Source organism: Lathamus discolor, chromosome 5, assembly GCF_037157495.1.
Source record: "Lathamus discolor isolate bLatDis1 chromosome 5, bLatDis1.hap1, whole genome shotgun sequence".
In the NCBI taxonomy this organism is placed as follows: domain Eukaryota; kingdom Metazoa; phylum Chordata; class Aves; order Psittaciformes; family Psittacidae; genus Lathamus; species Lathamus discolor.
In genome coordinates this window covers 22,983,504-23,008,824 of record NC_088888.1, presented here as the reverse complement: position 1 = coordinate 23,008,824, position 25,321 = coordinate 22,983,504, and the positions used below count along the sequence as shown (strand labels likewise).

The 25,321-nt window shown below is 43.1% G+C and overlaps 1 protein-coding gene across 2 annotated transcripts; it reads left to right on the top strand.

Annotated features, from left to right (window-relative positions):
• The first annotated feature begins 891 nt into the window (after window positions 1-891).
• On the top strand, window positions 892-25,321 carry LOC136014911 (uncharacterized). 2 transcript variants are annotated; one of them, XM_065680069.1, is made up of 6 exons: window positions 892-1,465; window positions 2,132-2,224; window positions 2,444-2,471; window positions 3,094-3,166; window positions 7,727-7,906; window positions 24,327-25,321. In XM_065680069.1, exons 2-6 carry the CDS (start codon window positions 2,173-2,175, stop codon window positions 24,342-24,344), a joined length of 351 nt encoding a protein of 116 aa, XP_065536141.1. In that variant the 5' UTR covers window positions 892-1,465; window positions 2,132-2,172; the 3' UTR covers window positions 24,345-25,321. The 2 variants fall into 2 exon arrangements, 1 of the variants encoding a protein (XP_065536141.1); XR_010612959.1 differs by lacking the exon at window positions 24,327-25,321 and adding an exon at window positions 4,954-5,067 and having other exon boundaries at window positions 1,223-1,465; window positions 7,727-7,994.

Sequence of the window (25,321 nt, the reverse complement as noted above, 5' to 3'; positions counted from 1 at the left end):
ATCAGGATCTGGATGTTCGCAGTCCAGTGAAGTCTGCCCTTTTTTTCACATACTAATTGTTGTTTGTCTTTGCGTGCTTGACAAGCAGAGTATCTGTGTTTAGGTAGCATAGGCCTGTGATATACATGGAGGCATCCAACTGGATACACTTGAAATTCCTGCCCTGTTATGGAGAAGATCAAAGCACAGTGGTAACAGAGCACTGGAACAGGTTGCCCAGGGGGGTTGTGGAGTCTCCTACACTGGAGATATTCAAGGCCCGCCTGGACAAGTTCCTGTGTGATGTACTGTAGGTTACCCTGCTCTTGCAGGGGGGTTGGACTAGATGATCTTTTTAGGTCCCTTCCAACCCTTGGGATTCTGTGATTCTGTGATTCTGTAAATGAAGCCTGCATGAATCCATGATTAACAGGGAAAACAGCAGTGTCGGTGATCCTCCAGCATGGATCAAGCTCCATGATGCCTGTGCCTCTACCCGGCTTCTGCTAGGAGATCCTCTGTTTGGTGAGATAAAAGAAATTAAGCTCACTCTTTGCATTTCTCCTGTGGTTCTGTGCCTGTCCCCACACTCTGACTGTGCCAACTTACGTTGTCATTACAACTACCCCAGCTAGCACTTTCTACACGCTTTGCTCCAGGGAGAGGCACAGCCTTGCACTCTCGTTATGAGGCAAGTCTGTCCTCACATTGCTCTGGTCCGTGAAGTGATCCTGTGTGGAGCCATGTGGCATCTGCTGATGCCAGAGGTTGGATTTGACTTTGTGAACGTTCAGAGTTACCTGGGAACTAGCCACACAAGAACTGAGCTAGCCCCCCTGCAGCCAGCAGCTCTACATCCTCCAAAGGTTCATGCCCTCTAAGGCAGAGGATGGAATTTATTTGGGCTTGATTCTTCCAGAAGCAGCCCGTCACAAAATGTGCAATGACTCTAGATGTTGAAATAAGAGCTTTATCTGACTATAGACTGGTTTGGGCTCGAAGGGACCTTGAAGGTCACCCAGTTCCAATCCCCTGCCATGGGCAGGGGCACCTTCCACTAGAGCAGGTTGCTCAGTGCTGCAGTATGAAGCAAGCCAACTGTGTTTGAACAGCCAGTGATTTTTGCTCCAAGCCATGTCTATATGCAAAAGGACTTCCAAGAATCCTTCTTGCTGCAGCCCACTTGTGAATTAATGAGCAAATCTGGGTGGGGAAAGAAAGATAGCTGTGGCGTACAGCGATTAAAGCCCTTCTACCTGCCACTCCCCGCGAAAAGAAGAGCTATCTGAAGGGTGGGTTACTGTATTTACTCAGGGGAAAACGGCGGAGCGACTGCTCTGCGATCCGCTCATCGGGTCTGCCGCACCGCCCGTCCCATCTGAAGCGGGAGGTGGCAGCGATTGGTCAGGCCTGGGTGCAACATGGCGGCCACCGCGACCAGGGATCCGTCTCAGCTGCTGTCCCTCGGTGTTTGGCGGTGATTCCGGTCTGCAGCGGGACGGGAGGGGAGGGGAGGGGAGGGGAGGGGAGGGGAGGGGAGGGGAGGGGAGGGATGGCATGGAACGGGACGGGACGGGACGGGACGGGAGGGATGGCATGGAACGGGACGGGACGGGACGGGAGGGAGAAGAGGGAGAGCGTATTTGCGGGCACTTGTGGTTGGTGTGAGCGGCGCTGCCGCTTGGCGGGAAGCTTGAATGGGGTGGACGAGGCCGGGAGGCGCCTGCAGTAAACGAGGGTCCCGGTGGGTGTCTGTGGGTGCGGAGCAGAGAGCGGCTGGGGCGAGTGCTGGTGCTCGGCCGGCGTGCGGTAATGAACTGCGCACCCTGGCAGTGCTTGAGGCCAGGCTGGACGGGGCTGGTTTAGTGGAAGGTGTCCTTGCCCGTGGCAGGGGGTTGGAGCCGGGGGAGCTTTAAGAGCCCTTACAACCCAAGCTATGATTCAATGACATTAAAGCGTTCTCACTGAAGGGAACGTCTTCCTGCAGAGTTCCAGCCTCGGAAACGTGGTCGTGTGCTAGCAGTACAGGTGCACCTTTAAAAATACATTTCCACTGCACACAATGTCAGGCGTTTTGTTCAAAAGAATGCGCTGTTCTATGAAACAGTCTCTTGTACCTTTCAACTTTATTGTTTGTTTTTTTTATTTACAGAGCTTGTGGATAAACGCATAGGCTCCTGCATTCGTATTGTGATGAAGAGTGACAAAGAAGTTGTAACGCTTCTAGGATTTGATGACTTTGTCAGTATCCTTTGATGGGAATGTTTTATGCTTCAGCTCAATTGATTTATTGTATTTGAGAGGAGAGGTTTGAGTTCACTGGATAGAAACTTTTCGTATGGGTCGCTTGTATGACTCTGGTATTTTTGTTTTACAGATAGAATCACAGTTCAGTAAAAATGAAAATAACTTTGTTTTGATTTTAAGACTCTGGGCCTTATTTTCTTTGAATCCGGGTATTTAGATATGGTGTTAGAAGATGTTACAGAACTGTAAGCATTATTTCTATTTGGTTTCCTGAGGGGAAAATATTGTATAAAATCTAGAAGCAAAGCGGGTTTACATTTTTTGAATACTTGCCAGCTGAGTAGTTTATATCTTGGAGTTAAACTATAGGTGGTGATCTATTCAGGACTGCCGTGTCGTAGAGTAGGTGATGCATGATATATGCTTGTAATCAGGTTCCTTTTTTTAGCCTTAATTTTGCCTGGGTTTTGTGTAGAACTTCCCAGTAGTTTGTTTGCCTTTACATTTCCTTAAGGTCTAAGCAAAGATTTTAAAAGCTGCAGACTCAGAGATGAGTATTTATTACTTTGCTGTGCCGTGTTTGTATTTGAAACCTATTTTGAGTGTAGGTGCTATTCAAGAAATTGCCAAGATTTACAGGGTGAATCCGTGCCTTTATGTACTGAGCAGAAAAGTACAATGGAACTTTATGGTTGCCAGGTAGCTTTCTTTATGCAGGTGGTCAGTTACACTGCAGTGTGGCTGATGTCTTTGTTAGTTCCAGCAATTGTCATCTTAATGCAGAGATGTTTGTCAGTTCTGTAATCAAAGCTTGAATCATTGTCCCTGGTTACATGTTCTCATGTTCTTTTTCTAATGCTGCTTCAGCGAGATTGCACCTGAGGGCAGAAGAATCACAAAACTAGACCAGATTTTGTTAAATGGAAATAACATAACAATGGTAAGTCATTATGGTTAAAAGGCTGCATGCATTTATTTTCTATACCTGTAAATCTCTCAGCAATCAAGTTAAATTACTTTAAGCTGAGCTTTCCAGAGAATTCCATTGCATAAGGTACTTTCAAATACCTTCCAGGGCATATTTATCTATGAGTGGTGCTGGAAAAGTGGTGTTATTGCCTTACTTGGCTCATGTTACAGCTTAAAAAGAATAATAACAAAAAGAGCATGACCCTGCTTTTACTTAGGTGACTGTTTTTCCAGTCTTGAGATGTGCAATGGAATCACTGGTTTTGTTACCCACTCTGGAGGCTGGTTCATACAGTGGCTTTAAACTCCTGTGAGTGTTTGCCTGCCTGAGTATGTAGGTGGAATAGATTTTATCCATTATTGTATATATAAATGTGTTTGCAGCACTTTGGATGCTTACAAGCTTGTTGAGTCATTTGGTGATTGTCCACCTGATGCTCAAAGAGCTGTATGTACCTTTATGTGCTCTGAAAAAATACCTGGAGGCCTGTTGGGTGATGCCAGATGGAAAGCACTACAGGTTTTGTTTATCATGTGCTGATGTATGTCGATCAGTACTGAAACAATTAGATACTATGATTATGCATCCTTAAGCTGGATTCTGCAACTTCCTAAATACTACAGAAGCAGACCCAGAGTTTTTTGCTTGTCTGCACTGAAGTCTGGAATTCCTACATAAGGGCATTCCTAATTTTGTGGGGAGAGAAGAGGAAGACTGACTTAGACTCAAGTTGGCTCTGTGTGAATGAGGAATAATCTCCATTTTGCTGTCCTACCTGCCTTGCACCTCCTCACTGTGTGTCTCGGCAACTGCCACCTTGACTTCATTTCTAAGCCTTTTCCTGCTTTGGTTATTGTTCTGCATCCTTGAAGAACAGTGCGTGTTCTGACTTCTTGTATGGGCTAAAACTACTACCATCCAGTTCAGCTGGTGGGATGCTGCCGTCAAAACAGAAGCGGGGGATTCTTAGAGTGTAGATGTTCAGCAAGACGTGGATATGTTTCTGTATTAGATCTCGTGTCTCTTTTGGGGGTACATCTTCCCACATCAGGAAAAGTATGCTTTAGACTTTTTCTTACTTTGGTCCCAAAAGCAGCAGAGCTCTTTGTCTTTAGAAGTGGTCAGCTAACTATTAAGAATGTGTCAGCGAAAGAAATTATCCTCTTCATTTTCCCCTTAGTCATATTTTTCCTTTTGCATTTCTTTTTCTGATGTTCAGTTCTTTACTTAAAGAAGGTACTTTCTTCACAGGAAAATGCTGTGCTGACTTACCCTGCTGCCTGTAGAAGGGTTCAGGCTCTATTAGTTTTTGGGCTGTGCTTAGCAAGAGAGGTCAGAAAGGGGAAACCAACTTCCCAGTGTAGCGATGGTCTGCAGAAGAATGATCAGTTGGAGAAATCCTACGTGAAAGGGAGCATGTTCTATGTCTTTCTGAAAACAAGCTGTAGTGTTTCTAGACAAAAAAAATCTCCTTGAGGTAAATAACAAAGACAAAACACAAAACGTTTCTTATCTAGGAACTCCTTTGTGTCTTGTTAAACTTTCCTTGTATTTTAGAGATTCTTTATGGCATGTGCTTCTCTGGTAGTAACTGACTTCTGTTGCCAGAAGAAGGTAATTTAAAATCTAAACACCACTTTTGTGGTCTACCATGAAGTCGCCATCTGCTAAAATCTTCTGAAGCAAGAACTGTCACATATGACTTTGTAAAACTTCAGTCTATGGCACTAACATGCAATTGTCTTGTTCTTTTATAGCTGGTTCCTGGAGGAGAAGGACCCGACGTATAAATCGATACAGTTGTCATCTATGAAGACATATATATATATATATATATCGAATATAATATAAATAGAGCTTTTGGGATACGGGTGTGTTTGTTGGTTATTTATTTTGTTTATGCACTCTTGCCGTTGATATTTGATAACAGACAGGGATTTCCTTTTCAGGAAAGGTGCACTGCTAATGATGATACTGACTTCATAAGTTGAAATCATTACTTTTTTGTAAAGATGCACTAATCTGTCCCGATTAAAAGGCTTTCTTTTTATTAGTTACTGTGTTTTGTTACTTAAGTGCGCAAGTTAGTTTTTGTAACTGGTTGATGGAGTGGAAAATCGGTGTTCAGATTTTCTACATCTCTTGCATTTGTTTAAGACCCAAGCCTATGTAAAACACAAGGTGTTAGCCAACAGATTGCTGTTCTTTGGAGTACAGGCATGTACTAAGCTGCTTGAGGCTGTGTCACCAGAAACTGGTACAGTGCTGGAGAATGCTGAAAAGCTCTTCAAAGTGGATGCATCTGTTTGAGACTCAGCAGCCTTTCACTCTACTGGCCTTGAGGTTCAGCCCTCTTGGACATCTTTTGCTTGGTAGATACACTTTCTTGTAGTAAAGACACTGTAATAGTATTTGGCTAGTGAGGAGAGACAGAGCAGACTTGGTTCATGTTTTGGGGGGAGTGAAGAAAAAAGCTGGTGGTACTTGCCATCCATGTCAGTGGTGACTGCTTTCACCACTAAGTGGTGCTGTGTATCCTTAATTAAACTGGGAGCTGCTGTGTGTATGTTTAATTAAATTGGGAGCTACCTCCGCCTGCTTGTGAAGTTCAGAGTAGTCATTTTAGAATGAACATTCTTTTGGCTGCATCTGTTCTCCTGGGATATAAAAACTTGACAGATGTTTGGGGCAACTGCTACTTTAAGAGAATGTCTATAAAGTAAGGAATTGCCGTTTCTACTTTGTCATGATGGGCAAAAAAATAACGGATTCTAAATGATGTCCACTGCAGCTTATGCTTTCATAATGCAGTATTCAACTGACCTCGATGTATAAATGTCTTTGGAGAAGGAATCACAGGTGCCTGCTGTTACTGTAGACAAGGAGGGCACAGACTCACAGAGACAGGACATGCTTTGCCTTCCTGCCACCGCAAGAGGAGTTGAAGAAGGGGGCTCAGGAGCAAGAGACTGCAAGGAAGATCCTTTTCCCTTGCTTTAGCTGTCAGAAAATCTGCCTTCTGCTAGCTGGGTCTTGCCTTGAAATACATTGAAAACTTCTTACTTTAGCCTGTGAAAAGGGAAAGAGACTCCCTCCTCTCTCCCAGGGAATGTGATATTTGGACTCGCTTGTTCTGAATATCTGCAATTGTCATGTTCAGACTGCATGGTGACAAGCTATGCCATTGACTCCCTGAATGGGTTTTCATTTCTGTCCCCATTTCCTTCTCCAGCTTTTTTTATTTAATACAATTAAAAAAATACTCTTTTTTCTTTGAACTTGCATTTGGTTGGAATGTCATCTGTTGAGTTGAGCTCCAAATGCTTTATTTCCTAGCAATAAGCTGAGTCTTTTTGCCAGAACACTTGAAGTGTTCTAGCCGATGTAATAGTATGTGTTGTGCTGTTTTTCTGTTACCAGTAAGATTCTATACATGTTCAGTGTGTGCACTTGATTTTGGCTTCATTCCGGATTTTGAAAACAGTCTTAAACTGAAGAGGGGTTTCATGCTTGGCCCGGGAAAAGAGCAGATCTTGACTCAAAACCAACTTTACAGGGAGAAAGGTGAACTATTCTGTGTCTCTGGGTTTTTATTCTGATAGTGTGAGCATCTTGTTCCCTCAGGATTTTGTTATGTCTAGGAAAAAAGCTGGGTATTGTCTCACCCTCCTTTTCTGGTTAGGGGCTTTTTTCTCCCACTTAGAGGAAGTGCTGAGTCTGCTACATTTTAGGAAGACATTTTAATTTGTGACTCGGACGTCTGCAGACATCACTCTAGAGACAGTTTCTGTGCATCCAAATGCTGTTAATCCTTTAGAATATGAAAAGAGAGAGTTTATAAACTATCAGCTGAGAATACAAAGTATTCCAGGTGGATCTGACTTGCTTTGCATTCAGTATCCCTGTAGCCTGTTGCTTTGGAAGTGCAAGTAATAAGCTTTTCAATGGAATGAGTCACTGCTGGTGTGGTTTTTTTTTCCCCCTTGCCTAGAAATCTAGTGCTTAATCATATTGCACTGTCCTGTAGAAGTTGTGGACACTGGTGGCCACTTAGGGTGCCACTACAAGTAGGTCATTTAACATAATAACCCTAGGCTTTAAAAAGATGTAAAAGTTATGCTTAAAGTTTAGAGCAGGAAAGTCATCACGTTAAAATAGCTTCCTGCTTATGCCATGCAAAGTGATGGTTCCTCTCAGTTTATGCGTTTTGTATGGTTTGGGGCTTTTTTCTTCTTTAAGATGGCACTGGTTGCAGTGATCTTTAGTTTTGCTACATGGCTGACTGGCTTAGTATGGACATGGTTCCTCTCTGCCTGCTACTTCAGCTTACTTGCAGCCATAGTTGACAGCTGTTTGAAGTTGTGAAGCTGTATGCTTGCTCTGTAACAATATAGGCTTTCCCTGTTCAGTATCTAGACCCGTTTTCAGGATTTATTATGTATTGTTTTTTTTACCACATGAAATGGAAAAAGATTTCTGGCTTGCTGTTGGCTTTTAATAGCTGAATTGCTTCAATTTCTGTTTTTAAAGGAACGACTTACGGATGATGGGATTGATGGAGACAGTGGAGAAGATGCAGGTGAAGATGCCAGTACAATGCAGATGCAGGTGAAGATGCAATACAATACAGAAGCCTGGATTCATGGCTTCTGCTTGGTCCTTTATCACAATGATACGCGGATTGACTCCACAACTCGTTCAAGTTGTAAAGTAGGTATGCTTTATTCAGCGCTGAGGTGCATGGGGATCGTTCCTCCAAAGCATGCACACCCAGGGTCGTTTTTCCTTTACATTTATTCCCTAACGCCTATACATATCCCCCTTCGTATTCTGTCCCCGCTTCGTATTATGATGAGCTAGAAGGTCCTTTGCGCCTGCGCAGTGCCCCCTCTGGTCATGGGCAGGGGTTGACTTTCTGTCCAGGCATTACAGCATACTTTATAATATAATACATAGGAGTCTCAGAAGACAGTCAGTTCTTCCTCACCATCTCTTCAAGATCAGGTTTATTTGCATATTGCCCATCACGATCCACATCCACGTTAATGGCTACCTGCTGTTGGCCTCACTCCTGCCTTAAGGGGAACCCATCCAGCTTGGTGTCTGTGTAAGAAAAAGGAAGAGCTGAAAAGCAATCTTTTGAATGGAACAAAAAGGTTTTTCTGCTATACCTGCTGCCTAAATACAAATGTCCAGACCCTGCTCCTAAGCCTAATGTGTTAGGAACGAAACAAAAATCTGGACGTGTTCCATAGAGGGAGCCCTCAGGAACAGTGCCACCAACAGGGATAAACTCACTTATGTACCCACCTAAAACTCCACCCGTGTGAAACTCCATCTGTGTAAATAAAGCCTCACTGGACACCACTCTCTGGTGACCGAGTCTTCAGCAGTCTATGTGCCAATGTCCAGACCCTGTTCCTAAGACAAAGTGATGGTTCCTCTCAGTTTATGCGTTTTGTATGGTTTGGGGCTTTTTTCTTCTTTAAGATGGCACTGGTTGCAGTGATCTTTAGTTTTGCTACATGGCTGACTGGCTTAGTATGGACATGGTTCCTCTCTGCCTACTACTTCAGCTTACTTGCAGCCATAGTTGACAGCTGTTTGAAGTTGTGAAGCTGTATGCTTGCTCTGTAACAATATAGGCTTTCCCTGTTCAGGATCTAGACCCTTTTTCAGGATTTATTATGTATTGGTTTTTTTACCACATGAAATGGAAAGAGATTTCTGGCTTGCTGTTGGCTTTTAATAAGCATTTTATCCTTGGGAGTTGCCCAGCAATTAATTAATTAATTGACTTTGGCATTCAGCTGAAGGACATTTTTCATACCTGTGTTTAAATATTGATGTTAACAAGCCATCATACCCGTTCATAGATTTACAGATCCCTAAAGATAAGCAATAGGCATATTTTTTAATAAAGCCTAATCTTTTTGGCAAGAAGCATCGAGTCTGCCCGGTTGTGTAGCACTTGCAGCTTTTCCCTATCAGCAGGCTTTGAAAAGGGGAGAACCTGTATCAAGGACACAGGATGGTGATGGTTAAAATCCTAAGCTGTGTACCGGTCTCGGGAGGAACGTGTGTGACTGGGAGTGAGTGTTTGTGGTGCAGCATCACTAACGTTTGCTTAGGAAAGTTTTGAAGAAGGAAGCATTTGCTGTATGGAAGATCCTTGAGGCCAATTTCTGACCCTGCTGAAGTTTATTGAAACTCTGCACTGGTTTCAGTGATTATGCAGGTTTGGCTTCTGCTCGTGCATTAAATCTGAAGAGAACAAACCTGCATTTGAAGGAGGGTTTTGTACGAAGGGTAATCAAACCAGCAACCTATTTAAGAGTTATTTTGAAATACTTGGAGGGTCAGTTAAAGGCAAATGAGTGAAGTTTGCTCCTACCTATGCTCACATCATAGACTGGTTTGGGTTGGAAGGAACCTTAAAGTTCATCCATTTCCAACCCTCTGCTATGGGCAGGAACACCTTCCATGAGGGCAGGTTGCTCCTACATCAGTTGTGACTATTGAACACAGTCAGCAGCCCACCTCAGAACTTTTTGGCGTCCAGTTGAAATGTGTAAGTTGTCTGACTTCATGGCCATGAGCTGATGGGTCATGGTTGTCTCAAAGCATAAAGTGCTGTAAGCTGCATCTGTTGCATGGCAGCTACTCTTCGACATTACTAACTGTACAATGGGGTATATGACAAATTTAGTGAATAAATACGTGTTGTTATCAAAATAGCTGTTTGCATTTCAGCATGATACAGGATGAGCTTTAAGGTCTGTTCCAACCCAGACCAGTTTGGGGTTCTGTGATTCTCTGATCTGCACAATTTAATATTCTAAATATGAGTGAACTGTGTAATTGTAGCAGTTTGCTGTTTACAAGAGGAAATCTATAGATTAGTTTTATCCTGTGTTTGAAAAGAGATGTATTTACGGAAGATAACGAGTCTGTCCCAAATACGGAAACACCTCCAGTTTGGGTGCACTATTAGAGCCTCTGTAAGACTTCCAAATCGGAAGTCTGTCAGGTTATGCTTGCGGAGTCTGAGACATTACATGTTGTCCTATGAAAAGGTAAATATTGGTAATAATTGATATTTGCTTTGTAGGCAATGCCTTTTGTATGCTCTAAAATCACATATAGATAACTTTTATTGTACAAATCACTTCTATTGCTTCCTTTTTATTCATAAAAGTACCGTTCATCAAACCATATAAGCACATACCTAAATTGCAGTGAATTCAGTGTTAAACTTCTTGAATTGCAAAAAACCTTAGTGTTGCTGTGACCTATTCTGGGTGATAAACCAAATTGGCCAGCTTTGTGTTCCTGCATGTCTCTGTGATTAATATGCAGTAGCTCAGAGCAAGTTACCAGGCAACTGTATGCACAGGCACAAAGCACCTTTTAATCAGTGGAAAAGTACAGATTCTCCTGTGACCTCGGTCACTCAGACATAGAGATAAGAGTGTTTTTGTACTCCTCTCCCAGTAGGAGAAACACTGTGTTCCTGCAGTGTGTGAGAATTACTTTACCAAGATTCTTTTATTTCTGAAACAGTTTGGGGGAAAATGCAGTAAAACACACTTTAAAACCTAATACAATCCAAGACAGACTCCAGGACTTGTGTTTTCAGCAGTTACTTCACAATTGTATAACCTTATAGATACTGAGAATGAGAATCTTGTATGTGATACATTCAAAAATGTCACTTTTGGTGCACTACACACTTTTGTTGATCATAATGCTTTTTGTTAATGGCAACTGTCAACAGATGATGCATATTGGTTTCAAGGCTCTGTGGAACAGAAAAGGTAGTTTGCCAGTGTTCTGACTGCTGCTGTAAACATTATATCAGTGGATTGCAAGTAAGACATTCCAAATACCTTTTCGTACTGCTGCTTGTATTGTTTTAATCAGAAGAATGTTTCTGTACTGTGCACATGGATCTAGGTTGCTTGCTATTGCAGAGCCCTTAATCTACCAGTTACAGATTACTTCTTCCAGTGCTTATGCATTTATAAGCATGTATCTACCTATATACCTACTAAACGGTAACATTTATTGAGAAGTAATACGTAACTGCTACCAAAGTTGGCTGTTTGACTTGTCATGGTATGTGCTCCAAATCAGTTGTTTTGCTGTCTAATAAGTACCTTTAATAAGAGGAGAATGTCAGCAAATAGATGAGTTGGGCTTTATATTAGCACAAATTTTCATAAGATTTAAGAGAATACAGTTTTGGAGTAAGGGTTTACGTACTGCTAACAGTGATCTGTTGGGCTAATGCTTTGCAAGGAACTGAGGTGTTTAACTTTCAAATGCTATCTATGTAAATTGGCTTACCTATGACTAATCTCCTTTAACTGTCTGTAACAAAGAAACAGATTTGCATAGGTAGATGTGCATATGCATGCATAATTGTAGGTGTACAGCTGAGGATGATGCTTGTGTTTGCTGGCCATAGACGTACACAGAAGGGCAGCAATGGTAAAAGAAGAACCTTTGAAGGTAGTCTAGTGTTCTCGTTCTAAAGGTGAATGATCAACTTTCTGTATCTTTCTTGACAAATGCATGTCTAATTTATTCTTTAAAACTTCCTGTAGCTGTTGCTACTGTTGCAAAGATTGCTAGGAATCCTGAATGATTCAGATGGTAGTTTAAACCCCATTGCTGTATGTCCTGTGTGCAGTGGATGTACCCAGAAGTTTTCCTTTATAGCTACCTTTTAGATGTTTAAACATTACTGTTTCTCTTCAGCATGTCTCTTTCCAGCTTAAGCAGCTGGTTTTCAGTTCATACTTTGAAGTCAGACTTTTGTAGACCATTGGGCACCCACTTGGGACTTCCTGTAGGCACTCACTGGGTTATACTATACCCTTCTTGAAAGGCAGTATGTCAACTGGAGAGCTCAAGAGCAATCCATGCAAATATAATGGTGCAAAAGAAGATGTGTGGATGTATTAACTCAAGTGTGACGTGGTGAGGAATCACTGTACCTTTTTATTTAGTGAGAAACGGTACGTAAAAGCTAGGTGACAGACACGGGACATGAAGCTGGCATACTGGTCTTTAAGCTTGCAGTGCAGCTCTGTGGGCTTCAGTTGACTGAAGAGAGAACTGCTGCTGGATCTTAATGACACATGGTAAGTGATTTGGAGAGCGGTTTTCAAAGTCAGAAATCAGTCAGGCTTCCAATTTCAGACCGCCTGTGGAATCATACTGTACTTCCCTTGCTTGGGCGACTTAAGAGTTGCACATTGTCTAGCAGTTTTTATTTCAAAGTTAACAAAGTCACACTTGTATGATAGGTGATGTATGATCTCAAATAGGCATGATCCAAGTCATGCAAAATGCCAGTATTTGAAACAGAGCCATGATAAATTATTAATGACTTACAACTGTCATTTACCAGGCCTTCCATGTTGCCTTTGATGCTGTTTCCTTAGACTTCGAGCTGTAGTATCTGATTTTTGTTTTGGGGTATGTTATAGAGTTGCTGATGGCACAGTCTTAGCCCTTTGGCTAGAAAGAGTAGTAGATAATATGTGGATTATGAGTGACAGTCAAACAGCATTCTTTTCGGATCAATAGGGAAGGAAGCTGCACCAGTTGGTCTGGGTTCCCTAATACCAAAGGTCTTCTCTATTGATCCTTTTGTATTTTCCTCCTTGTTCAGGATCAGTTGACGACCAGAGCAAACTGTCTCATCTTTGCAAACTGCTTGTACCTATGGAAAAGAGATTTATTGACTTCCACATGTGATCAGTAGACATTGAGAAATTGTGCCTTGCTCACCTCTAAATCAGAGATAGGAATTGGATAGGAATGCGTAACTGGAAAATAGAGTTGGGACCCGTGAGACAGAAATATGTTGATGGAATCATCTAGTATCATTAATCAAGACATAGTGACTTTTTTTATCAGCTAACAAACAGATACTGTACTAAAATAAGGTTTGTTCCAGGTAATTCTAGTTGGTCTCTCAAAGCAATGGATCCACTTAGAAAATGTGGACATGAATATTAAAGCAATAAGGGATGTTTTTCTTCTCCATTTCAAAATTGGCACAGCAGAGCCTATATAGTTTTCAAATCGGTAGCAGATTCTTCGCTTACTTGCTACCATACAGAGCAGAATCTATATATAAAGGGGACCTACAAGAAATCTGGAGAGGGGCTTTGGACAAGGGCCTGTAGGGACAGGACAAGGGGAATGGCTTTAACCTGCCAGAGGAGAGACTGAGATGAGCTCTTAGGCAGAAGCTCTTCCCTGTGAGGGTGCTGAGGCGCTGGCACAGGGTGCCCAGAGAAGCTGTGGCTGCCCCATCCCTGGCAATGTTCAAGGCCCCGTAGAATGGGGTTGGAGCAACCTGCTCTAGTGGAAGGTGTCCCTGCCCGTGGCAGGGGTTGGAACCAGATGAGCTTTAAGGTCCCTTACAACCCAAACCAGTCTGGAGTTCTGTGATTCTATACTTTCTCCTTCTGTATGACTCTTGAAAGAAACTTGGTTGTACTTGTTCACTTGTTGGAAAAAAAATGGGATGTTGATCAAGTGCGGTTGTAGCAAATACTTAATTTGCTTAAGCAATTTAGAATGTTCCCGTGTTGATACTCATTAGAAAAAAAAAAAACCAACAAAAAAAAAAAAAAACTTGAAAAATAATTTTAAGGATTAAGATATAAGATTGTTTTCAGGAGAAAAATAAAAGATTAATGAAAGGAGCGCTGTTTTAGAGAAAGTAATTTTCATAGCACTTTGTGAGCTAAAACAGCTGTCAGTAAGTACGAAAGATACTTTGTCTCTTTGTGATTCTTTTTGTGGCCTTCTAAATGAAAAGTTTAAGCCCTAGTTTTCTCTGTTAGAAAACTGATCTGCCTTGCAAGCTGAGATTGCTCTGAAGTGGAACAAAGTATGACAGACGTGGTCTTGTGGTTTTGGTTACTATTTCATGTAGTTTAAACATACTGTCTCACAGCCAAATCTTTTTGTGACTTAAAAGCTTCATTTAACTGCATACAGGATGAATGTACCTCATGAATAGTTTTACATGCTTATGCACATTGCCAATGTTTTACTACTGAGGGAAATCCTAGAAATTATAAACAACTCAATAATTCATCAGAAGCTCAAATATAAGTGTATCTGAGATAACTTTTGTATCACAATCTAGTGCATTGACTTTTTATGTTATAAGCTCTTCCATAATAATCTATTTCTCTTTTTCATGAGATAGACAATGAAAGAATTTCTTGAAATAGCTAAAAGGAAATGTGGGATGAGAAAAGAGGAGAAACAGAGTCGGTTTTGAAGTGTCAGTGTAACAGTACAGCTTGTGTTCCAGTTCACAGAGGGAAAGACTACTTTGGTTATGGTACCAAAATATTTCTGTTCCACATCTTGTAAGCTGCACTAATGATTTCATGCTTAGAAACTTAAAAGATGCCAAGAAGTTAATTTTAACCTCTTAATAAAGGCTACTTACTTAATGTAGTATTATTCCATCTCTAGATGAATGGTCTAGATTAACTCAGATCTTTCTCATTGACAGCTATTGAGCTGAAAGTTTTATTTTCATTTGTCCTGGATATCAGAAATGATAGGACTAAGTAACATGTCACAGGTTTGAATTTGTAGGTCTGCTGAAGCTTTTAAGGGCACAATTAATGTTTACGAGCAGAAAAAACTACTGAGTTCAAGTGGCATCATGTTTTCTTGAAACAGCACATCTGGTTTTAGTACACTCAACACTAGTTTAGAACACTCAACTACGATGCAAAGCAGTGAAAGGTGCTCTGTGAATAAATATTGAATGAGCAATTTGTCCTGGAAGATTCTGTGGTGGATCATGTACTGTTTCCTCCCCCATAAAGCATTAAAACTGTCATAAGATTGTAAGTTCTGGCTCAGTCAAAAGAAATGTGCTTACACCTCGTGAAAAGGAAATTTCAGCTTCTAGGTGATCCAGTAGTAGCTGGATGTTGAACACAAAGTACGATGCAAATTAAGCTACAGCTTGCGCACTTTGTTGGACCAAAGCCAGAGTTTACCTTACAGGTGCAAGCTTAGCTGTAACCAACTGCTTTTACCAGTGTGTTTCTTTATCCTCTGTTCAAAGTTCTTGTGAATGCTAAGCTGTGTGTATGCCGTAATGCAGTATGTTGAATAAATCGAAATTAGTGTTTCATAACAACACAAGAACCTAATGACATCTGGCATGGTTTATAATTTACCCTGAAACTATGACAGGAGACTTTTGCCAGGAGGTACCTGTAACAGTAGTCCATGATACTGCCAAATTACCTGCTCTCTTCATAAGTGAAGATGTGTATTTTCAATGAGACTTAGCTAAATGAAACATGTGAGGAGTAATCTATTATTGAACACAAAGGAATTAATATTAAACTGAAGTCGAGCTTTCACATAACAAATTCACTGTGCTTATTCCTGAAGTTTCAGATTGTGTAAAAAGGGAAGTGATTTGTCACACTGAGTCAACAGACCTTTTCTGAGGTGTGTACTGACAGAACATGTACTTGCTCCAAGGTTAAGTTAGCAATTTATGCAAACAACAGGGGGCAGCTTGAAAAGGGAAATCCTTTACTGTTTCCTGCTGAAGCCATCAATATGGTTAAGGCTTATAAAGAGTTAAAATTTACACATCAAATTCAAAGCTAATAGTTTCCTCTTGCAAAGATTTAACTACCTTGGGGAGAAGTTGCTTCCCATTGAGATTAAAAGGGAATTACTCCTATAGATAATAGCAGTATATAATTTAAGCTTCTCTCCCTTATGTGCTAGCTGTAGGACCTATGCTAACCTAAAGAAAAGAAAACAAATTCATTGAATTTTCCCTACAGAACAAAATGTGGAGAAGCAATTTTACGAGAATGCCATTTCTTCTACCCATAACAATGTTTTCTGTCTCATGTTAAACATTTAGCTGAAAGCAAGTTATTGTTCTCAGAAACTTTGGTTGTCCTCTGCACTTAAGAGTGGGGTCGAGCATAAAAGCTATATTGTTATAGATCAGAGCTGTACATGTGAAGCTCTTGGGGAAGAGCTGTTTTAACTTAAACCTATTTCTTAGTCTTCTCTATTTCTTTATCTGCTGAACAAAGAAGAAACAGCACTCTTCTTGCTGCTGATTTTTGTTTATCTTTCTCTTTCCTTTTCTGACATGCTGGAGTATCCCAGAGGATGGGATGGTGCCATGAGTCTATCCACTTTAGTTCAAATAATTGGCATGTGTTTCTTAGGCTGCTGCATATAAAAGCATTTCATTATGGCAATAGTCCCAACTGACCAAGTGGATGAGTGTGTTGGTTTAATTAACCCTCTCTTGCATTGCTGCTTTCCCCACCTCATTCCCCACGAAGATTATATCAAAATCAAGTATCAAGGCAATCTTGAAGTGGAAATGTTAGTGGGTTTTAAGGCAAGGGGAACTGTTACTCAGTCTGCACTCCAGTGTGCCATGAAACAGGTTTGTGCCAAGCAGTTGCTAAATCAGTCAGTCTGAGTGTTGGTTGTTGTAGTCATGATTAGGGATGAACCAAAAGTACATTATGGCTGTACAAGTGTGTCCTGAGTTCAGCGGTAGCAGTCATTTTTCTCCTTCTTGGTAGCTGGTGCAGTGCTGTGTTTTTGACTTTTGGCCTGGGAACAGCACTGATAACGCCGATGTTTTTAGTTACCGCTCAAATGTTTTAGTCTGACCAAGGACTTTGTGAGCCTCATGCTCTGCCAGGGAGGAGGGGAAGCCGGGAGGAAGCAGAGACAGGACACCTGACCCAAACTGACCAAAGAGGTATTCCATACCACAGCACGTCATGCCCGGGATGTAACGGAGAGTTACCTGGAAGGGCTGGGACTGCAGGGTTGGAGGAGGTATCGGTCGGTGCTCGGTTGGGTGGGGTGGAGCGAGTTATTGGTCGGCTGGTGTTGAGGTGTTGTATTCTCTTCCCTTGTTATTTCCTTTATCATTATTATTATTGGTGGTAGCAGTAGTGATTTGTGTTACACCTTAGTTACTAAACTGTTCTTATGTCAACCCGTGGGAGTTGCATTCTTTTCGATTCTCCTCTCTGTCCCTCCAGGAGTAGCGGGAGGGAAAGAAGGGGCGGGGGGAATGAGTGGACGAGCTGTGTGACTTTTGTTTAAACCACGACAGTTCTTTTTGGCTCCCAACATGGGGCACGAAGGGTTGAGATAACGACAGAGATGATCGGATTAATAGTTGTCACAATGCTGATTTATTGGCTCTCAAAGTTGTTTCTCTTGATCTCACAGTTTCAGAATGTAGTACATTACTTAGAGCCGGTATTTGCTGTGATAGTGCTTATCAAGTGTGGGGCTTGGGCTAAGGTTCTTGTTTCACTCTATGGCAATGACTTGTAATACGGGTGGGCTCCAGCAGCAGGGAGAGATGGACGTGGCCGTGGACTTGTACCCGGCCGTCCCGCTGCTCTTCACCGTCCTGGCCCTTGTCCTCGCCTCCGTCTTCGTGAGGCTGCGGGGAGCCGAGGGGGAGCGGCCCCGGGAGCCGGCGGCGGCCGAAGCGGCCCGGGAGAGCGGCCCCGGGGACCAGGCGGGAGCGGGGCCAGAGGCCGGGAAGGAGGCGGCTGCTGAGCAGCGGGGGGAGGCGGCTGAGGAGGTGAGTCCCTCGGCCGAGCCGAGCTCCGCAGCAGCCGAGAGCATCCCCCGGAAGCCGCCCGCCGAGCCCCAGGAGGATGCAGGAGCCCAGGCAGCATTTCCCAGCAAGGCAGAGGAGGAAGATCTGCACCCAGGAAAAGAGAAGCTGGCAGTGGGAGAGCTGGCAAGCACAGCAGCTACACCAGCCCCAGTGACAAGTATAGCAGCATCATTTGAGAGTTCTGAAGGGTTTGAATGGCCTCTGGGTACCCTTGGGACCTGCCTGCTGATTGTGATGGGGATCAGCGTGTTGGCACACACTACCCATGACCATTTTGTCTGATCTCAGAAGTTAAGCAGAGTCAGGTTTGGGTCTTGTCTAGAGTTAGACGATGATATAGGAGGACCAGGAGATTTTCCCCAAGGCTGGACAGCCATGAGTGGCAGTGTGTGTGGGACAGTATGAGTGAGTATCTAGTCCACTGGGGCCCTCCAGTGCTTTTGGAAGCGTCGGAGATGGAAGACAGCTGTATGGATTCCCCAGCGACAAGCTGGAGAAACTGCTGAAGGGGACATTGAATTATTTTGAGCCTTGTGGGCCATGACACCTCAGGCCATCAGGGCAGAGATGCAACACAGAGATGGACTCATGATCAAGGGGTGGACTTAGCAATGGACACTATTACCCAGGTTATCGACGAGTGTGAACACTGCACACAGCCTCTCCTGCTCTGAGCGACTGTTACAAGAGATGGAGCCTGACATCATGGACCAGATGGACTCAGCAGCTTTATAGGGACTGGTCCATGCACCAAGAGTGCACTGAGACAAGAGTGATGGTATATTGAAAATGTGGGATTTGAGCATGACGTGAATGGTATGGAATAAGGGGTGGATAATGTCCTGGGTTCAGCGGTAGCAGTCGTTTTTCTCCTTCTTGGTAGCTGGTGCAGTGCTGTGTTTTTGACTTTTGGCCTGGGAACAGCACTGATAACGCTGATGTTTTTAGTTACCGCTCAAATGTTTTAGTCTGACCAAGGACTTTGTGAGCCTCATGCTCTGCCAGGGAGGAGGGGAAGCCGGGAGGAAGCAGAGACAGGACACCTGACCCAAACTGACCAAAGAGGTATTCCATACCACAGCACATCGTGCCCGGGATGTAACGGAGAGTTACCCTTAAGGGCTAGTGCACTGCAGGGTTGGAGGAGGTATCGGTCGGTGCTCGGTTGGGTGGGGTGGAGCGAGTTATCGGTCGGCTGGTGTTGAGGTGTTGTATTCTCTTCCCTTGTTATTTCCTTTATCATTATTATTATTGGTGGTAGCAGTAGTGATTTGTGTTACACCTTAGTTACTAAACTGTTCTTATGTCAACCCATGGGAGTTGCATTCTTTTTGATTCTCCTCTCCATCCCTCTGGGAGTAGCGGGAGGGAAAGAAGGCGGGGGAGGGTGGGGAGTGAGTGGACGGGCTGTGTGACTTTTGTTTAAACCACGACAAAGTGTAAAGAAGTAGCTGAATTCCTGTGCTCTGCTCATACTGCACAGACATTATATGATGTACATGCATAGTTAGTACTCACATACTTAGGTAGTGAATTTCTCTAGCCTGTGTGTACTGAAATTGATATTACTCAAATTTGGATACTGTAAATATTTGGAGAAATATGCGCTGAAGTTCTGAACGTGCAGAAGAGAGCTGCCACGTTGATATATTTCTTGCCTTTAAAGGAAAGAAATTGACTAATACTACCAGTGTTGTTGAATCGGAATGTTACATGATGGCATTTTCTTTTAATATTGCAACATAAGATTAGGATGGTATTTCAATTTTGCACAGATTTGTCACAGTTCACAAAGAATGGGAAGCTCAGAAGACAAAGTACAACAGTGTTATTTTATGATATGAACATCTGTCGGAAAGCAGCAAGAAAACATCCAATGGCAGAACTATCTTTGTGATACATCTTCGCTCCTCTTTGGTTATTTGTCTTTCTGTCAGTTCTTCAAAATCTTGCAAGCATCTTAATTGCCTACTTGTGTGTATCTGTGTCTTCTCTGTCTAAAACGATGTGCAGGACACAGAGTTGTTTTGTCTTTATATTTATGTACATAAATGCATAAAGGAGCTGCAATATAGACAGTTTATCAGCCAAGATTTCTTATTTAACCCGTGTAGCAGCCTTAGGGATTATGAGTTTCTGATCTCATGAGTATAACAAGCATCTAGATAGTAGCTCACAGCTCTTTGTTAGAGGAAATGATGGTTCATTCTTAGTATTTGAGATCAGTGTTACCTTGAATTTAAAACAGCCATGAGAAATACAGTAATAGCACAGACAGAGATGAGAAGTTGCAGGACAACAAATAGGCAGCGTACCTAGATCATAGTTTAGGACCTGCTGTTATAGAAACTGAGTCAGATTGAAGTATCAGAAGATGCCTTTTTAAAAATCCTGTTTGTTATCTAGTCCCACTTGTTTGTGTGAGTGGTTTGTGACTTTAAAAAATCATCAAATCATCAAATCACAGACTGCGTTGGGACCTTAAAACTCAGCCTGTTCCAACACCCTGCCACAGGCAGGGACGCCTTCCACTAGTCAGGTTGCTCCAAGCCCTGTCCAACCTGGCCTTGAACGCTGCCAGAGATGGGGTATCCGTTGTGCCACTAAATACCAGAGAACTGCCTCAGTGAGTCCTCCTGCCTCCTCATGGCATCACAGTGAGTGTATCTGGGCCTATGGGAAATGAGGAATGGTTGTCTAGAAAGGGGAACTGGGGCTTGGAGTGCGACCTTCATGGCTCTGAAAAAGGACACCATAAGCTACCCAGGCCTAAAAACTTACTGATCTCGACTGGGTTTTACCACTTTTGATTCCATCTCCGAAGTTGGAATTTATTAACTTTTCACTCTGCAACTTGTTCTATGGTAGATGAGGGAAGGCTCACAGCTAGCTAAAAATCAGGTGTTTCTGAAATAAAACCCCGCTTTATCAGCAATAATGTTTTAAATAAATGCGTTTAAACTGCTTGGTCTGAGACACTGTGTTTGTTGTCTTCCAAATCATTCATACCTGACAAAGGAATCCTCTCAAACGGCCAAAGGCTAGAAATCATGACTTAAATAGTCTTCAGTGTAAATGAGAAGTTAATCCATGTGAACAGCTTCCTTTGCACAGCTTGTGAGTGTTTAAAAGCTGCTGCCTGTGAGGTGTGAGTGGTACAGAGATCTACAGTCCAGGGAAATGGTGTGGTCAAGAGGATTTCTTTCTACTGAATAGCACAATTGTAGGTTTGCTGCTGAGCCTCAAGGGTGGTATGTGAAAAGATTAGCCTGAGGGTTGAACATGTGGTTTATGCTCTTCAGGAGGGAGAAAAACAACAGATGGAGCAAGAATGTGAAGGACTATCCACCCTGCATTGTGGACCTGGCTTTGCTGCTTGAAAGCCTGTATCTACTACATGTGTTTTAGCGCTTCTCTAGAGATCTGTAGTTAAAGTGGGCTGCTGGTGGAGCAGAAAGAGTTCACTTTCTTCTCTCCCTGTTAGTCTTCCTCCCCCACACTTGTTCGTCAGCTGCTGAGCACTGCTACTCTTCCTGTCCTTCTACCAGGGACAGGCTTCGGTGTCATGTATCTGCTGGTCCTGCTCTGTCGGCCTTCAGCACGGATGAAATGTCAGCTCCTGACACAAAGCTTGTCACCTGGCTGAGGCAAAGGGCACCCAGCTCACATCTCTGTGGGCTCACAGGCAGGGCGCAGCCCTGGCAGCTGAGCAGAGGGAGGCAGGTATCCGTAATGTGAGCTGTTCTATGAACCCGTGTGCTCTCATCTCCTGCCAGTTTGGGACTTGAATGTAGAGGCTGATGGCTGCTAAGTGAATGCTGCAATCCTTCCCACGGTGGAGAGGAGGTTTCATTACTTATTCCTCCAAACCTCTTCACGAAACTTGCATTAGCTCTGCATCTTTGCCCACTTTCACCCCTTTAGATTCAGATATATCTGATGGAGTTAAGAAATGAGGAAGAAGTTGGAGAGCCTATAAGCCTTGTTTTCCTCTAGGCTGAAATATGGGAACATAGTTAATTTCAGGTAGATCAAGAAAAAGAACTCGAGTCTTGTGTTGTGGCAGACCCCAATTTCATGCATTTTGCATTTCAGAAAAATAATTGACTCAACCCTTAACTCTCTAGTAGCTGCTCCTGCCATCACGTTGGCATTTTAGCTGGTGATTCACCAAGCATGAGTGTGTGTCATGCACCCCCTTAAAATCTGACATGGCCTCAGCTCACGAACGATCTGTATTATTCTCTAGGCTGCATGTGTGGGGCCTGCATTGTAAGTGTCTGTAGCTGTCTGAAGAGACTCCATGGAAATAGGGTATTTGGAGCTTGAAGGTGGGGCTATGAGGGGGGAAAAGAACCATGCATAGGACTGTACATTTCAAGATGGAATTGCAGTGCCTTTGTGCCACTTGGCTTCATGTTGAGCTAGCAAGTTTTTTCTCCCTTGTTAAAATTTTGTGCCTTTATCGCATAATTCTGCACTGCTGCGTGTCATTAATACCTCTTCAGTTTAAAGTTTTGTCCTTTTAAAAATTAACCTTTAGATAAACCAGGCTTTTCCTTGCCACACGCCAAAACTGAGGCAAATGGGGAGGTGGGGTTGTTCTAGAAGAAAGGTTTTCTATTTCCAGTCTCATCTCCTTCTGCTTGTGACAAGTCAGACTTACAGACTGGTTTGGGTTGTAAGGGACCTTAAAGCTCATCCGGTTCCAACCCCTGCCACGGGCAGGGACACCTTCCACTAGAGGAGGTTGCTCCAAGCCCCATTCTACCTAGCCTTGAGCACTGCCAGGGATGGGGCAGCCACAGCTTCTCTGGGCACCCTGTGCCAGCGCCTCAGCACCCTCACAGGGAAGAGCTTCTGCCTAAGAGCTCATCTCAGTCTCCCCTCTGGCAGGTTAAAGCCATTCCCCTTGTCCTGTTCCTGCAGGCCCTTGTTGGGAAGCTATTCTGAGAAAATTATAGCTGTACACCTCTGCTGCTATTACTCGTTTTGCGAGGGCTTGGCCACTGTTGCAGGTGATGTACCAAGCTGAAGGTACCTTTGGGCTGTCTTACTACAGTAGCTCTTGTGTTGTGGCTCAGAGAAACCTCTCTTTTTGCTGCTGAGGAAGGTGGTGACTGGCTGCCATGAGCACTGCGTGCCACCACCATCGCCTGGTGCTGCGTGGGCTTTCTTATGAAAAAGAAATTTTTCTTATGTGTTTGGAAGTGGCAGGTTGAGGATGAAGGTTTTCTTTCTGCTTTGGATTCACGTGTTTCCTTGAAGTGTCCAAGTGTGATTTGTAAAACTCTATGGGGGAAGTTACAGGCATGCTTCTGTGTTTGCATTTTCTTGTCCATTTCTGTTTCTTCCCCTGCATTCTGGAGGTCTTTTTGGTCTGCATGCCCTTGCCACCGCAGAGAGGAACCTGCCTTTTTGTAGCTGCTGCTAACAGTTGTGACTCACATTTGCTTATCAAGGGCGTAATTGCATGAAAGCCTGACACTGGGATTTTTACAACACAAGGCATGACTAAAGGTTATTGTTCTGAGCTATAATTAAGCGCCCGTCTTATTGCGGCAGGTCTTGAAGGGAACTTGATAGTTATTATTAACTCTTAAGCATGAATACATATAGCTGCAACAAGCAACTGCAGCTGTTATATCATTGTTAATGCAACCTACAGCTGAATCCTCTCTCAGTTTGGTGCCCTCCTAAGATTTTCCTAATTTCTGGATACAATTGTGTGCTTCAGCATATGTTGTTCTCCTGTGTCTTTCATGTAAGCATCATCTGGATCCTGGTTTCCCTTTTGGGCTGTTCCAGTGACCTAGAGGAGAAGCAAAGCTGTTGAGATGCTCATTTTGCATGAGCCAAGGGATCTGTCCCATTTGAACTGACGTGGTGAAGGGTAATAGAATTCAAGGCATACTTTGAAACACGTAAGCATTGCCAGTACGAGATAAGCAATAAATCTGACGTATGGCACTGCTTTGGTTTTCTGTGTTAGTGCTAGTAAGAGTTCTTTGTTGATCTGCAGGTGTGTAATCTGTTATCGTAAAAGACTAAAATATCTTGTTTTAATCTTTAAAGTAGGGCATTAAAGTTGTTGGCCAAAATTTCAGAACAAAATGCCTTGAAGGGTTTGAAAAATAAAGTTATAGTTGCAGTGGAAATTCCTGGTGCTTATGGCCAGCTTTCTTAGAAGACCATATTTCACCTTCTCTGTATCCTAAAAGAAATACTGATAGAGCTCAACCAGCATCCACAGGTTTAGCTCCAGCCTTTCCAGGGAAAGGCTGTGTGTCAGGAGGTAACTCAAATTTGAACAGACCTTTGTTACACCACAATGTCTGGCGAATGGGGACATGTCAGGCTTGTTAGCTGGAGTACTGATTTAATTTAGCCATTAAATTACACTATTAATGCTGTTTTATCTTGTTACCACAGAAACAACGGCAGTGGTGAGTTACAGTCTTCATCAGACTTCAGGCAGAAGCTCTTCCTTGTGAGGGTACTGAGGCGCTGGCACAGGGTGCCCAGGGAAGCTGTGGCTGCCCCATCCCTGGCAGTGTTCAAGGCCGGGTTGGACACAGGGGCTTGAACCACCTGGTGGAAGGTGTCCCTGCCTGTGGCAGGGGGTTGGAGCTGGATGAGGTTTAAGTTCCCTTCCAATCCAAACCGCTTGATGACTCTATGAAATACACAGCTTTTTATGGTTTGGGGTGGGTTTTGTATTTTTAAGAGTTAGTAATCAATCATTCTGGCAAAACTACCAGCAGGGTTATGTTGTACTGCTGCAGTGTCTGCCAGCCTGCTCACCTTGCTATGTAGCTTCTAGTTTGGTAAAGGTCTAAAGTGTTGACATGTCTGCACTCTAAATGTGATGGGTACTGTATTACAAACAGAACTTTCCACCTTGTGATGATCTGGAGAAGGACAAATACTGACTGAAGCAACATTAACCAAGTCTGTGTGTGTAACTGAGATACATCTTGTGCTCAGATTGTGGGGACAGCATCTAAAAGATTGGAGTACCTTTTTTGGCTGTCCAGATACACCTAACAACAAAACTAGAGGTGTTTACACTTGACATTTGGAAACAATGGGTAGCAATATGAAAGAAATGCGCACGTGATTTTGTTGTTATCTTTTAGGTTGGTTTTTTTTTTACTTCAGCAGTTTGTTTTGTTTCACTGAGCTGTGTTCAAAAATAAAACACACCAAATGTTTAGTGCCAATGATTCAGAGCAGTCACTGTCTTCAAAAGAACTCCTCAAACAGCACAAGATGCTTACTTGCATTGCTCTTGTTGTTGCCCCAGGACCGTCTGCAACTGGGGTACGTGCAGAGATAGAGAGGAAAGGACAGGTTAGTGCTGCTGCATAAGTATTTCACACAGTATGCTGCCAGCTCCCGTTTTAGAGGTATCCCACAAAAGAGAA

Coding starts and splice junctions, on each gene's coding strand:
- LOC136014911 (XM_065680069.1), top strand. CDS start 2,173: ATGAAGAGTGACAAAGAAGTTGTAACGCTTCTAGGATTTGATGACTTT. Junction 2,225..2,443: donor AGGATTTGATGACTTTGTCA/GTATCCTTTGAT, acceptor CCGGGTATTTAG/ATATGGTGTTAGAAGATGTT. Junction 3,167..7,726: donor ATGGAAATAACATAACAATG/GTAAGTCATTAT, acceptor CTGTTTTTAAAG/GAACGACTTACGGATGATGG.